Genomic DNA, 15,021 nt, shown 5'->3' with positions numbered 1-15,021 from the left:
AGTAACCCAGGTGGGTGCAGAAATTGAATTATGCTATAATTAAAATTTAGAATCAATCATTAAAAAAAGAAATTTCAAGTTTACATATCTTTGTGGTTACAAAGTTAACAGATTTCTATCATGTGATTACGGAATCAAATCTTTTTTCCTTTCACGGGGAAACCAGTAAAAAAGTCGAAAGCACAGTGACAAAATGCTTGAATCAGAATAGTATTTGATTCCCCAAACCATACAATGAAATGAAATAACTATCATCATGATCAGCTTAGATGCTCCGCAAGGACAATTATGATTATTCAAGGTAATTTATTCATACTGTTCATAGATAAATTAACTACTATTGATCCGTACCAAGAAAAGGGGAACACTAAACATTCCTTTTTTTGATGATAAAAAGATAAACTATGATTGATCTGTAAGATCAATATATTACTCCTTTGACCTAATGTACAAAGCCTAAAATAATGACTGAAAAGTAGCCCCCCCCCCCAAAAGAAAAGAAAAAGCCAGCGTTAAAATTTGAATCTGAACTCTTCTAATTTCATGGTACTTAGGCTATTTAATTAATTTTTACATATTTTTCATTGTTCTGAACATTGAAATAATTCATGTACTTAGACCTCATCATTTTCTTCGTTGCATCCCCGCAATTAGTATTGTCTCTTGCGACTGAGCAACTGCACTGAATTTTCAGCTATATTGAACAATGAATCTTCATATCAAGGTAAAAAAAAGGAAAGAAAAGAAATAGGTTAGCGGGCCAGCAATTGAATTAGATAAATGGTTGAATGATTTACACAGAGGAGGCACATGATCACACAGGGGCAACACATGGTAGTTGAGTAGTTTCCATGAAAGGCAGAGAGTCGCACGTAGAGGGCAGTTGAGTCAATTGAAAGCAGTCCGAGAAAATAGTGGGCAACTGAGTTTTACTGAGGAACAAGAGAGAAGGGGCAGGGCAGCTATGTTATTATTCCCCCACAAAGATAAAAACAAAGCTGTAGGGCATCAAATGATGTGACCGCCATAAATGAAGAGGAGACAACCCTTACAACAGAAAAAAAAGCAACAAGGAAAAGAAACCTAGGGACCCTAAAAACCAGTTTCTGTGCACTGACCGCCTAGGTCAGGCTGATGTCAATCTTCAAGGGCTATCGTCAAGCTGCCGATTGTTCCTTTCGCACTTGCTTTTTCTCTATCCTTATATTATTATTTTGATATATATTTCATTCACTAAAAAACTTAAGATATTTATGGAGAATCGAGCCGTAACTCGGGCTTCGCGGTCGCCGGAGTATTGTTTGGTTCCAATATGTATATATGGTGGAAAACTTGGAAACAAAAACATGACAGTTGTTTCTAAATGAGAAAGATTTTATGTAACTCAACTGTTTATACTTCATATGATAAACCATAATATAAAGTGTCCCTGTTCTGCTGAGAGTGTCTAAATACCAGACAGAAATGGCAGAAGATTTGATTGGGATTTTTAATTATAAATCAAATCACAGATATATTTCCTTCAATGTCGTAAGTTTTTCTTCTTGTATTTTATTTTCTTTTTATGATTGAACTCTTTCTGCCTTTTGTGTTTTTCATTATATGGATCAGTTGCAAGTCGATAGGTATATTCCATATTTGAGTGAATACATTATATATCACTTCATGAACACCGACGCAGTAATGTTTGCAGTTTAGATTACATGACATGAAATCTTAGGCTTACTTTGTCCAATTGTATACATATATTTTAATACGAATAAATTTAGTTGTGGTTAATTCTTATTCGTAAAAATTGTTTTTCTTGAGGGTTCCACGCGAAATGACGGTTCTATCCTTGGGATGTCAATCTGTGAAGCAGTCTTTTAAAAAGGTGTTGCTGCTAAATTAAATAAATAATTTAGACCCAAAATGGGCAACCCTGTTAATCTCTTTGATTTTGATTAGACCGTTATCCAGAGAAAAGCTATGGCCGTAAACTTCAATCAACCATGGCATCACGACCGTCCACTGATATCACTCAATATCGGCATTAAAATCAGACGGCCGATATGGCTTCTATAATCTGATTAGAATGCTGACGCATGTGCAACAGAGAGAGTAGACTGAAAGGGGCTCACTATTGCCGTACTAGGAGGGGCTGTGATTTAGGGGTGGGCTTTTTTTTCCTCCCTTCAATTACTGACTGCTTTTATCGGTAATCGGTAAGAGGGAAGAGTTTATAAGCAAAAGATATGTGTAGTGGTCGGCATCGAAAGCGGGAGGGGAGAGGGAAAAAGGGCGGACAGTGGCGGCAGTTCCTAGGAGAAACACCGGTTGCTGATATCATCTCCAGTATTCCGTACAGATAATTGAACTCTATTCAATGAATTCCTATCCAATCAATGGCTTCTTTTCCGACTATTTTGTTTAATTTTTAATGAAGCTCGGGATAAAATCTAAGACTAATGTTATGTGAAGGTTATGAAATTAAATTTAATAAAATCATTTTTGGGTAATACATGACTGTTTTACGTACGTGTCACGAATAAATTTACATAAATGCTCATAACTTAATGTCATAAATATAGATTTTTGTCCTTGAATCTTTTAAAGAAGGAAAATTTTCTTATTTTATGTATCATTTTTTATGCTTTACCATGCATAGACCACGATGAATGGGAGATTTCAACTTAAAATGCCACTACATTTTGAATGAGAAAAATGATAACCTTTCCGTGAGTATGTTGAAACCTAATGTTTAAGTGTGGAAAGTAAGAGTTCAATATGGGCTATTTTAAAATATGAATTCATTGAAAAGAAGTCTACAAATAGTCTTGTCCATTTATGAGGAGGAAAGTGTTGTTTGTGCTTTTATTCTAGTTTAGTGGCTATCATTGACTCAATATAGACACAACCATTGGCTGTTAAGTTTGCTATATATAGAAATTTGTATACACACTGTGAAGAGCTTTTTACCGGTTCATATAATCCAGGTGATTACAGTTCAGTGTTTATAACCAAAAAAAAAAAAAAAACAATGGGAAGGAAGACGACTTGCAACTGCAGGGGTGGGGTATTTTTAATGTGTTTTATGTATCTTTTCACTAAATAAAAAAAATTGGTAAAAAAAGAAAAAGTTGTAAAAGGTTGCATGCATTATTGAAGGTGAGATCTGACTCTCGAAACAATGATTTGATTGGTAATTAAACTGATTAAGTCAAGGCTGTTCCTTCTAAACCCGCCCCCACGTATTTAGCTTTAAGCTGGGAAAATTAGGTTCCAAGGGACCCTGTGAGGGGACACATACAATTTATCACCTTCACCTTTCTCTGTTAGATCTAACCTTCCCTTATAAACCCTAAAAAGCCATGCTTAAAACTACCCATGTTCACCATTCTCTTGCTGTAATACTCTCCAAACTTTGAGAAATTTTCGTTTCATATTTGAGATCTTTGTACAGCTACTCAAAAAGATATTTTATAAGAGGTAACCTAATTTTTTTATGAACATAATCAAAAATTTTACATAGTTTTTTTTTTAATACTTTCAAGTTAGGGGAGCTGTTGGTTCTTTTTCTTGGTTGGTGAAGCTTGAGTTAAAACTCTTTTTTTTTTCAAGTTGAACCTACTGAATCATGACATATATCGAAACCTTTAACAATATGAATTAATATTTTTCATTATTTTTATATAAACAAACATTATTATTAGTGTTTCTTGAACTTTTGTTATTGTCCCACATGAGACAGTGTCCTTCCTACCAAATAAAAAATAAAAAATTATACAGAACTGAAATATGCCATGTAGGAAGCTTCTCTTGATCTTATTTTATCAAAGCTAAGTTTTATACGTTGGGTGTTCTAAGTAGCTTGAAAGTTGAAACTGACAGGAGGCTAGGGTTCTGGGTTCGTCAACTTTGAAATTTTAGGGTTTCCAGTGAGGTTGACGTGAAGCTTATGATTGCTATAAACATGTACTTTTGGGGTGTAAGCTTTAGCTGGTTTTGTAAAAAAAGCATATATAGCTTGCTTTGATTACTGTGCTGCTCCGTAAGTCTCCGATCTAGTCTCTGAGTTAGCTTTGTTTGTGTTTTATTTATTTATTTAAGTATTTACTTAGTCTTTTTCTCCTATTTCGGGATGGCTAAGTTTTGTTTAGTTGCTTCATGTGAAGCAATGGAAACAATTAAGCGTTGGCTTCTTTAATTCTGAAGATTGCTTTCAAAAAGCATAATCACCCAAAGAAATGTAAGTATGTTAAAATCTGAGGAATGGTAGAGAAGTGAAGTAAATTTGATAGATAAACCATAGATTTCGCTTTCAATGCCTTTTGTTGATACTATTTATTTTCTGGTTTCGTCAGTAAAACTTTGTCTGCACTGTTTCTATAACTTCACATGAATTTCTGTTCATGTTGCGGGTACTTCTTTTCGAGCATCCAAGCTCTCTCTCTCTCTCCCCCCCATAGCGTCGAGGGCTAGCTTAGTTTTTTGTCTGAAATGTGTGGCCTTCTGCTTTGACAATTATTTGTACGTATAAAAAATGTGTCATTCTTTCGCAGGTCATTGATCTTGAAATGGAATATTATTAAGCTCGATGAATTGCGTCGTTTTTCTTCTGAAAAAGCTAGCGTTGCCCAAGTTAATTTCTAGGGTAGGCAAATCCTTGAAAAGGCCTCATCTACTTGTCTGATGATTTCAGAGATGCTTACCGTGTGCTCCTTGTTATCTTAGTTAAATCAAAGGAGCAACTGTTATCATCGTTATGGATATGAGTAAGTTCAGACCTGAATCGCATGTAGCCCAGCAACGCCTACGAGATAAGTTGAGGGTTCAGCAAAGCTCCAAACTGGTTCAGCAATTAGAGGACTTTCCTAACAATTTGGAAGACGGGTGTTCCTCAGTTCATCCGGCCCTAAACCCAGGTCTTGTTCATGTTCGAAATGTTCGAAATGATAATTTGTTATACGATCCAGATGTTTTCTCTTCAGACATCATCCACGTCTCATCAAACTCTTCTGTTTTACCTTCGCAAAGAGATCCAATTCTACATCAGGAAATGCAAACAGCTCCAGAAAACAGGCAATTGCTTGCCGAGGAGTCCTCGTTTCCCGGTATGTCACAATCAAATTTATCTAAATTCGATGCTTCATCTAAGGTCTCCGGTGATCCACATGATTGTGGTAATTGGAGGGGTGTTGATTCACAGCATAATTGTGATTGGATGGTGGGTTATGCAAGTGGATTAGCTGGTAGTGAGAGTAATCAGGACCCTAGGTTTGTTGGGGAAGTCATATCAAATAATGCAAGGATTCTCAACAGTGCGTACCAAGATGTTCAGTCTACTCACCCCAATCCAGGGAGTGAAATTTATTGTCTGGAGAGGAATTTGCATTTTGTGTCACCTTCACTTTATCAGAATTCTCTACAGGATGTTGTTACTACAGCTCAGGGACTTGAAGTTGGTTCTCATGAGCCTCAAAATGTTAGAGAGGCTGCCAGAGGTTCAAGGATTGATTACTGCGGGAATGAAGCAAACCCTTTGCATTTTGGTAACACCGGTACCTGGATGAATACGCCACTGGGGGAGCAGTCTCAACAGTTGGGTGCTGAGTTGGGGTTTTTGGCTAGTAAGAGTAGCGTAGAACTAGGTGCTGCTGCGAGTGATGCAACTACTCACGGGCTATCTCTTTCTCTTTCATCGCACCCCACACCAAAAATTTGTGGTGCAGATCCGGTTCAATTCACGGGGAGTCAGTATTATTCTGATGGCTTTCACTCTAAGCCTGGTGAATTCAAGGAACTTAGAGATTCTAAAACTTCAAATCTGGGTCATTTCTTTTCGATGCAAAAATCATCTTCAACAAGTAAGGCTGACGGAAAGTCCCTTCAGGATGCGGGTGGAACTTCAGCTTACGTTCATCGTCAAACGATTCCCCTTGGCCCGTTTACTGGATATGCAACTATTCTTAAGAATTCAAGATTCCTGAAGCCCGCACAAGAACTTTTGGATGAATTCTGCCATTTATCCAACTCAAAGCCTGTTAAAGTTTGTGACACATCCGAGGGGAACCCTGGCGAAGTCAGTGCTTGCAAGGAAAGTAATTCAGGGGTTTCCGCTACTTTTTACAGTTCTAATGAATCTTGTAAGCACGAGTACCAACAAAAGAAGGCAAAGCTTGTATACATGCATGAGGAGGTTGGTAATTGTCTCTCCTTTTCCATTTCTAATTAATTTGTATTGTAGTTAATTTTATGTGCATTTTAATGAATGTTAATTAGGGATGCTATGACTTAGGTTTATTATACGCAATTTAACATAAAGCTTTGTAGATTGGAAGAAAATTGAAAGATAGAAAAATTAAAAGAAAATATGAGTAATTTTCTTTCCATTTTTTTGTAGAGTTAGAAAATAAGACGAAAGAAAATGGAATTTTTAAAAGTCGCATAATGTTGAGCTAACTTATCTCTCTTATTATTTTCTCATCTTATCATTTTAATTTGAAATGTATGATTTTATAATAGATTTCTTTTCCTTTTCAATTTGTTTTTACTCTCTTACTATATTCTTCCATTTTTCCTCCAACATAAGGTAAGGTCTTTGTTTGTATTGATTACAATGCCTATATACATACCACTAAAAATTCATGTGGAAGGTGAAAAACCTTAAATGTTTGATCATGTCACCGGCCAATTGAAATGATAGAGGTAAATCATCACAAATAAATTATTATACTTTAGTAAAACTTTAAACTCAATACCTTCGAAAATAAAAAAAAAACTTAATGATGTAGTAAGTGAAATCATAACTCATGTTTCGAGATTGGTATGGTGGAGATTATAGAGAGAGAATTGTAGGGTGCCATAATTGGGTGAACCGTTAACTTCTTACCTATGAATGGGTCTTTAAAATCACCACATTAGTCATTTCCCACAATATTTATTTGTCTAATCAGCAATTATCTTTTCAATTTGTTGTGGACAGGTTATGATGTCCTTTTATTGGTGTAGTGCTGTCCCACTGGCAATTAATATTGTTTATTATGAACCTTTAGCTCTCCCATATTTGTTTTATCTCTAATTTCCTCTTCTATGAAGTTTTAATTTCTGTTGTTCCATGATATCTATTTTCTTCCATTTCTCTTGTGTGGCGTTTGTTCTAACTACAAGTCCTGTCAAAAACCTTGCAACACATATTGCATTTTTTTTCCCAAGCTTGTTTGAAATGAATGGTTTTTTATAATTGTATTTGTTTCACATTTCGCTAAGATTTGGTCACAAAGTTTTGTCCACTAATAACGCAAGTAGGGTCTTGGGATTTGTATAAATATCATATAGCTAGGCATTGTCTTTTCAAACACGTATAGGGCTGTGCATAGCTTGTTGCCTTTTCAGTGAAGTTGCTGATATTGCATGTAGTTTGACCCCTACACCCAAGCACTGTAGTTGCCTTTTCTACTTGCTAAGGATTTGTATTCGTGCAAGTTTACGCAATTATCACTTAGAGGTAGTATTTAGTTTTTCTTGTTTTGGAAAATATGTCCCTAAGCATGGTTAGATATGTATTTTGTATTTTGGGGATATGATATATAAAATGCATGTTTGCGTATACTTCGTGTAAATGTCTGTAAAAAGAAAATGCATCATGAATTTGGAAGTTGAATTGACTCATTATTCTTTCTTTCTCACTCTCTCTATATATGGAAAGGTAAATCTTATCGATATGAGAACAAAATACGTGCAGATATATGTATATACAAATAAAGTGGCTAGGCGAGTATCGGTGTTGTCCAATTAGGTGTTTGTCAAGATTGGTGTTATTTTGTTTTAGGCGAGTATTGGTCCTTGTATTTGAAGATCTCTAGGTATATACCTATCCTCTACTTTTGTACCCCCACATCTGGACCTTCAGAATAAATAGATTGTATTGTATCCTCTTTGCGATAAAACTTTAATTAATTAGAAGCAAGTTCAGAATGCAAACACGGTACAGACCAAGAACTTGATATAGGAAAGCCTTCGTGTAATGTCTAATTATTTAAGGATTGGTGAGTCATGCTTCTATTTGCCCACGAAAATTTAGTGACCAACCCTTAATAGAATTGTCTTTGAAATACTGGTTTTTTTGTTTGTTTCTTGTTTGACGAATGTCGCCTGGTAAAGAGTATCGAACTTTTTTTGGATTTGGTGCCAAAAGTATGTAAATAATTCATGCTTCTGATGTTTGCCCGCATAAACTAATAATGCTAGTGCAATGTAATGCTAACTGATATTTGGGAGGTGAAATGGTCAAAGCTACATGCTACTCCTTTACATAGTTTTACTTCTGCTGTCTGGTGCATAAATGTTATGTTCTTTTCTTCTCCGTTTTGGTGATTTGCTTGTTTGGTTTTTCTAATGCAATCTCAAATGCTGCTACTTTTATCAAAAAAGTTCACCTTTTGTGCTTATATTTTTTAAGGGTGTTTTCTAGCTTGCTATTAGTTTTTTTCCCTTTCTGGTAGGAAACTAAGTTCATGCAAGTAAGGGTTGATGATATGTGCAAAGTATCTAACCTCTAATCCGCACTAGAATAGTGAAGAGGACTGGTGTTGCTACTGCTGTTAGTTGTTGGCATAGTGCCGCTGTTTTCTTAAATATCTTGTGTCAGGCTGCTATACAAGGGTTGGAATTTGAAACAATAAAAGTAGTCCGCATTGAATAACTTACAGGTTTTTTTTTTTTTTTGTTTCCAAAGAATAACCCTGAAGCTGGAGTTTAGCCGCAGGCAAGGACAGACAATGAATGCGGGAGCCTATGCTTTCATTTACTGTCCAATAAATTCCAAGGATGTTTGTCCTAATTTAGGAACGACAGTTAATTGTTGGATGTCAATACAATAATCATCTTGCCATTTCAAATCAAGTTACATTTCAGTTAACAGTGCAGACCACTCTTTCAAAGCTACTTTGTAAAAAAGTTTCAGCACCAATAGATTGTTCCTTGCTTTGCGCGAGGGTCCCAATCATATGTCTAAACAATAAGTTGCGCAGTTGCCGAAACACTCGTGTTTTGTATCTTTGTTACTATTGATTTACCTAATTTGGCCAAGCTGCATGATCAGATAATGAAGACTACAGTAATGTTGCTGTTCTCCAATAACTCCCACCATGTTTTCCTTGTTCTGAATCATTATTGTTATTGGTCTTACTCCAAAAAGCATCAGTTTTCATCATGGTAAATTAAAATTTGTGAATAATCTTCTCAATTATCAGAAAGTTGTCTATGTGTGTTGTATTTTTTGTTGATGGGTAATATTATTTTAAGTCCAAACTGAGGATTGACTTGTCTGGCTCTTGCCATGGAAAGGTTTGCAGAAGATACAAGCTATACCATCAGCAGATGCAAATGGTGGTTTCTTCATTTGAGTCGGTAGCTGGACTTGGAGCTGCGACTCCCTACGTTCCCTTGGCTCTCAAGACAGTGGCTAGGGACTTTCGGTGCCTACGGATTGCTATACTAGACCAGATTAAGCACGTATCTAGAGCTCTTGGGGAGGACTTACTGTCCCCAACTACCGGTACTAGCGGCAGTAAAGGTGATATAAATATGTCTAGGCTAAAGTGTTTTGGTCAGAAATCTGGTGGGGTTAACATGGGGTTCCTTGAACCCCAACAACATAGCTGGAGGCCCCAGAGAGGCCTACCAGAACGTTCGGTGGCTATTCTTAGAGCTTGGCTCTTTGAGCATTTTCTTCATCCGTAAGTCACCTGGCCTTCTTTCTACTTTTGTTTCCTTTCATTAAATGTGTAATCTGATGTGATTTTTTCTGTATAGGTACCCGACAGACACGGATAAGCACATGTTGGCCACTCAAACTGGTCTCTCTCGAAATCAGGTGAGCTATCTCTATCTAATTCTTTGATTGTTGTCTAATTATTTAGATCGACACTGTTTATGTGATTCGACTCGAATGTAGTACAGTTAATGCCTTGATTGAAGCATCTTTCCTTAAATTTGCAATTAATATATCTTGCAAATATCAAGTTTATGTGAACATTTTTTATTTGTTAACGTAGGTGTCTAACTGGTTCATAAATGCACGTGTTCGGGTTTGGAAACCGATGGTGGAAGAAATACATATGCTTGAAAGCAAATGCTTGGCAGAAGGCAACCAAAACTTGAGCAAAAGTGAGGGAAAGTCTACTAGTGAAGGACGTATTAGTTGTCCTAACGATGGCCAATCTATCAACAGGTCATGTGTAAATGCATTGTCTGACAAGCAATTGGCCTGCGCTGATATGCTCGTAGCTGATGCACATGATTTGGAACACTGGAATCATGAGAAACGTTCAAGCATGGATTTTCATATCCCAACTAGTATGGAGGGTTCGTTGATGGGATTTGCACCCTACCAGCAAAGCAGGCTTGAGAATGGGGGGCTTGGAGCCGTCTCACTGACCTTAGGACTTATGCATGGTGTAGAAAGTGCACAGCAGCAGCAGCGACAACAACAACAACAATATCAACAGCAGGAGCATCATTCGAGGCGGCAATTTGGAGGTCATTTGATTCATGACTTTGCCGGTTGAGATTATATTGATTTTATTGAAGTTGAAATGAGCATGTGATGAGGTAGCTGTTCTTTGTGACACAATGTTTTAGACGAAAAATCCTGCTATGCGGGTCACCTTAACAGATTTTCTTTGTCACGTTCAATGTTGAATTAAAGTGATGGCACAACACCGTCCTTACTGCTTGGTATTTACATGGCAAGAGTAATTGGGAATAAACGTATGGTGGTGGTTTGTTGTGAGATTCTGTTTGGATTTGTGTTAGTAGGATTTAGTTAAAGCACAAATGTATAGAATTTTAATTTCCAGGGTCATATGGTTTCGACTTCCCTGATTCGTCTCTCTAGAAATTATGATTTTACTGGCAATCAACTTGGACTTGTCTTTTGCCTGGTAAACCAGACGCCCTGAAGAGAACTGTTGCTAACAAAAGTGACCCGAGTTTCGATTTTTGAGCCGAAACTGTGGTTTATTTTTGGGTGATGAAATTGTGGTTTTCGCTGCATGTAAACTTGTAAAAGGTGTGGGAAAATGCCTTTGAGATATATATATATAAATCAGTTATTTTTAGACGAATATTTTGAGAGCGGGGGGATTTTCTTAGGCTTTTAGACCAGCTGATATTTAGGCTTCTTGTTGCTGCTTGATATTATGGGCCTGACAAAATGGCTCGTAATTGAAGCAATCTTGTACCTATCCAATCATATATGGCAGATCATCGAAGTAATGAGGCCCAAGCATGAAAGCGGCCCTAGCAAACCCTTCTTTCTCCGACCCTCTTTTGGTAGTTGATGTAAATTTGGTCATCTCATGCAAATTGCAATGCAGTGCAGCTAGCCATGCATGCATGCAATATTTAGCAAATTCTACATACTATAACAACTCGTATATAATAGCAAAAGAGAACAATAGTACAAAGCTACAAAGAGAAGCTAATTAGATCACACACATATATGTAGAAAACCTAATTAAACATGAAACAGCGTCGTAGTATCATTGTCGATAATTATTCCATAAAACATGACCATATAGGCGTAGCAATACTGATCTAATTATTTGAACCGCTTCCATCTCCAGTACCACCACCGGGGAAATCCTGCCTAGGCCGGAAATGATGGTTGTTTATACTGCTCGATGGATAGCTGGCTCTGTCACTGCCACTGTCATCAAGCAGCTGACGGCCATGGACACTGATTTGTTCATGCCTGAGCCCATCACCTTCTACTTTTATAACTTTCCTATTTGTTGCCAAGCAGCAATTCCCCATCATCAAAATTACTAAAGCAAGTGCCATAAGTTTCATTCTTGCCATTGCTGTTTTCCTGCCTACAAATTAAATTCAACTGAGATATCCAAATCAGCTATATATATATATATATATATATATATATATATATCAAAGTTCGAAATGTTTTAATGGGATCGATTAATTTAGAGAGACGATTACTTACCCAAGTAGAGAAAATGAAAGAAGAATTTAGTTGATCAGCTTGGGGGGAGCCTGGAGGAGAGGAGAAAAGCTAAGCTTTATATATGGAGACAAGGTAGGTTCATGTCATTGATATTTGAGAGAATTCATATAAATTTGGTGATGGGATGTCCACCAGATGAGGCAACATTAAGTGGGATGACCCTATTGTCTCATTCTAGTTTTTAGAAAAATAGATGAAAATGATGAGATTGAAAGAAACTTTTTGTCCACATTGGCACTAGCCATAAATAGGAAAATTCCACATTAGGAGTGGATTTATTTGGTTGCAAAAAGTCAATGAAGCACGATAAGCAGTGGGTGTTCTATTGCCCGCTGAATGGTGATGTCAAATTTAGCGTAGCGACCTAAAAAACAGTAACCCTGAAGTTTCTTGAAGCTTGAAAAAGTTGAGCCTAGGTCTAATTCGGGAGAGAAGCTTGGATTAAACTTGATAACTAGTCGGTTTTAAAACCATCTATTATTTACATATCTGAGTATCAATCTGACCATCAGGCAGCCTTATGTGCAACATATATATATAGCTTTCCTCATCATCAATATTGCCTGTAACTACAATCTTCTCTTATTTCCAGGCTTCAACTGAGAAATTACATGAGCTAGTTTTATATATCACCCAGATAAAACAGTAGGGTCCGACTTCCATTCCCCAAATTAAATTAAAAGAAAAAAATGTTATCTGCAAATTGTGCTGAAGTTCAGTGCTCACTGCAAGCATGGCGGGATCATATCATAAGTTAGTTCTCGAAGTTTTCATTTTATTAATTAATATCATCCACAACTGATATATTAAATAAAATTATCACTTTAAAGTCATAAAAGATTTCTATAAAGTGAAATGGGCTGAATTATTGCAGCCAATTGCAATGCTGTAGTTACTTAATCAATGACCTTTAAGAACTTTGTAAGATTTGATACTGTTAACTTAAAATTAAAAAAAAGACAGCGCAAAAACAAACAAAACATTCTCAGCTCTCCATCATTCTATTGTCATTAAACTTTTTATCTTTCAATTAGGGATTTGCACCAGTAGGAGAAAACTGCATAATCAAGAAGCAAGAAAGATTAGCTTGTTTTCTGTGGTGTGTGGGAGTATGTGGTTCTGACACGTGGCCGGATCCGCTAAGCAGCGCCTTTTCCACTTTAACTTGTCTATTGGTCGAGTTGATGTTACCTAGTTGCCCTTAGCTGGCAAATCCAAGGATTGGTAAATGGCAATTCCAGTAATTAATTAAAGTGAACTACTGTTATATCACTCCTGTAATAATGATCGACAATGTTGATTTTATCCTCGGGCAATTATTATGCCTCTACTCTTACCACTCGTAGGCTAATTAGATTGGATCTATTTTGATTTTTGTTGATCAGAATGGATTACTTCTTCTCCAATGTTGATATGCACTAGCAAGAATGACTCTGGTAATGTGGTAGTAGTTCAATCACCAAATTGAACTTTGCCTTTGAATTTTTTTTTTAAGTTATAAATAATACTAAATACATCATTTTTAATGTTAAGTGTTTTCTTCTTCAAACAAACGCAAACCATTAAAGCTCAAAATTAATCATTTATCCTTATTTAACGGTAATTTTAATTCTCATGACTATACTGGACACCACTTTCCCCTCTTCAAAGGTGTATGGGTCTATATTTTTTAAGTAAAAAATACGTTTAACCAATTTTCTTTTCTTTTCTTTGAACATATTTGGGTTTGTATTTGTTAAGTAGTAGATTGTATGCAATATAAAAATAATGAAAAAGAAGATGAGGTGAATAATGAAAAAAAGTGATATGGAGAATTAATCAATTTATTTGATTATGAAATAGAATTCGCAAGGATGTTATAGTTTATAGTTTAATGAATTCACTTCAAACGCAAACATTAAAGGGCATTTGATTCATTGAATTTTAGATATTATGGGAATATAAGATTACGGATAGAATGTGAGATAATCATGTTTGGTTCATTTGGTTATAATGTAATTTTCAAGTATTATGGTGATGAATATAAGATTATCTAAAAGCAATTTTACTATATTATTCTTGTTATAAAATATGTACTCATTAACCAAATAATTGAGCTAAAGAACAAGTTAGTCCACCAAATTTCTAATCTTTCTATAATCTTAATAGTTGAAAATATAACTAAAATCCTATAAATAAGAAAATAACTTGATTGGAAGTTATAAACTTAGTAAAATCTTCTATCGAAAAAGATGCTTATAATTAGATGAGAGGATTGAGGATCAAAATCTAAACCTAGGCCTAGCCCAAACTTTTCGGCCGAACTCAGCCAAAGGGGCAATGCAGGCTCTAACCCGCCCTCGCTCCTAGCCTTGCACCAATCGTGTATTGGTATTAAATAGAGGGAGATCAGACCATATTTTTGGGTCTAACACGATTTACATAACCCATACTTTAAACCCAAGAACTATCTCAATACATGGCACCTCGTGGTGCGCTTTTTTTTTTATAATGGTTAATTTCAATTTTGGTCATTCTATTATGCCTAAATTTGTGCTTTAATATTTATACTCTAATTTCTAACGTAATTTGATCTCTATATTTTTATAGCCGAAATAGTTAATTTCATTAACTTTTCGATTAAAATGTTATGTGGTTATATATAATTTGAAAGTAGAATTTCAAATATGAAAAGTAGAGGCATTCCATTTTTGAAATTAAAAGTAGGACTAAATTTTAATTGTACAAAGTGTATAGAGAATTGTTTCAATCAGACCGGATCGAAAAAGACAATTGGAACATTTGGATTGAGAATCCATCAGGGTGTCGATCTGGAGAGGCATCAATCCGATTGACTCGTGAACTAGTACGAACCGTTTGAATTGGGGCAAAAACCAATTAAATCGAGTTTTTTTTATTTTTATGAAATTTAATGAATTATTTAATTGAAACGTACGAACCGATGGTTAGATTGATCTGTTAGTCCGATTCTGAAAACCTTGCCTAGAGCACTCTATAATTTGATGCAAACAAATAAT

At 35.8% G+C, this 15,021-nt stretch overlaps 1 protein-coding gene and 1 long non-coding RNA gene across 4 annotated transcripts; one reads left to right on the top strand and one right to left on the bottom strand.

The window, feature by feature from the left end:
- Positions 1-3,330: 3,330 nt before the first annotated feature.
- LOC105771163 (BEL1-like homeodomain protein 4) lies at positions 3,331-11,108 on the top strand. Of its 3 annotated transcripts, none has more exons than XM_012592574.2 (5): positions 3,331-3,468; positions 4,542-6,178; positions 9,328-9,719; positions 9,796-9,856; positions 10,038-11,108. In XM_012592574.2, the coding sequence occupies exons 2-5, from the start codon at positions 4,745-4,747 to the stop codon at positions 10,548-10,550; spliced, it is 2,400 nt and encodes a 799-aa protein (XP_012448028.1). In that variant the 5' UTR covers positions 3,331-3,468; positions 4,542-4,744; the 3' UTR covers positions 10,551-11,108. The 3 variants fall into 3 exon arrangements, with proteins under 3 accessions (XP_012448028.1, XP_012448029.1, XP_052486680.1); XM_012592575.2 differs by lacking the exon at positions 3,331-3,468 and adding an exon at positions 3,809-4,030; XM_052630720.1 differs by lacking the exon at positions 3,331-3,468 and adding an exon at positions 4,115-4,228.
- Positions 11,109-11,403: 295 nt separating this feature from the next.
- On the bottom strand, positions 11,404-12,173 carry LOC128041208 (uncharacterized). Its single transcript, XR_008195893.1, has 2 exons — positions 11,984-12,173; positions 11,404-11,858 (listed from the first exon to the last, which is right to left on the bottom strand). It is a non-coding gene; the product is annotated as an uncharacterized LOC128041208 (long non-coding RNA).
- Positions 12,174-15,021: the final 2,848 nt, after the last annotated feature.

This window comes from Gossypium raimondii, chromosome 5, assembly GCF_025698545.1.
Source record: "Gossypium raimondii isolate GPD5lz chromosome 5, ASM2569854v1, whole genome shotgun sequence".
In the NCBI taxonomy this organism is placed as follows: domain Eukaryota; kingdom Viridiplantae; phylum Streptophyta; class Magnoliopsida; order Malvales; family Malvaceae; genus Gossypium; species Gossypium raimondii.
This window is presented reverse-complemented; position numbering and strand designations above follow the sequence as displayed.

What these genes read in the sequence shown, in the direction of transcription:
- LOC105771163 (XM_012592574.2), top strand. Translation starts at nt 4,745, where the DNA reads ATGGATATGAGTAAGTTCAGACCTGAATCGCATGTAGCCCAGCAACGC. An exon ending in TTGTATACATGCATGAGGAG is followed by an intron (nt 6,179 to 9,327) that starts GTTGGTAATTGT and finishes TGCCATGGAAAG; the next exon opens with GTTTGCAGAAGATACAAGCT. An exon ending in CTGGTCTCTCTCGAAATCAG is followed by an intron (nt 9,857 to 10,037) that starts GTGAGCTATCTC and finishes TTGTTAACGTAG; the next exon opens with GTGTCTAACTGGTTCATAAA.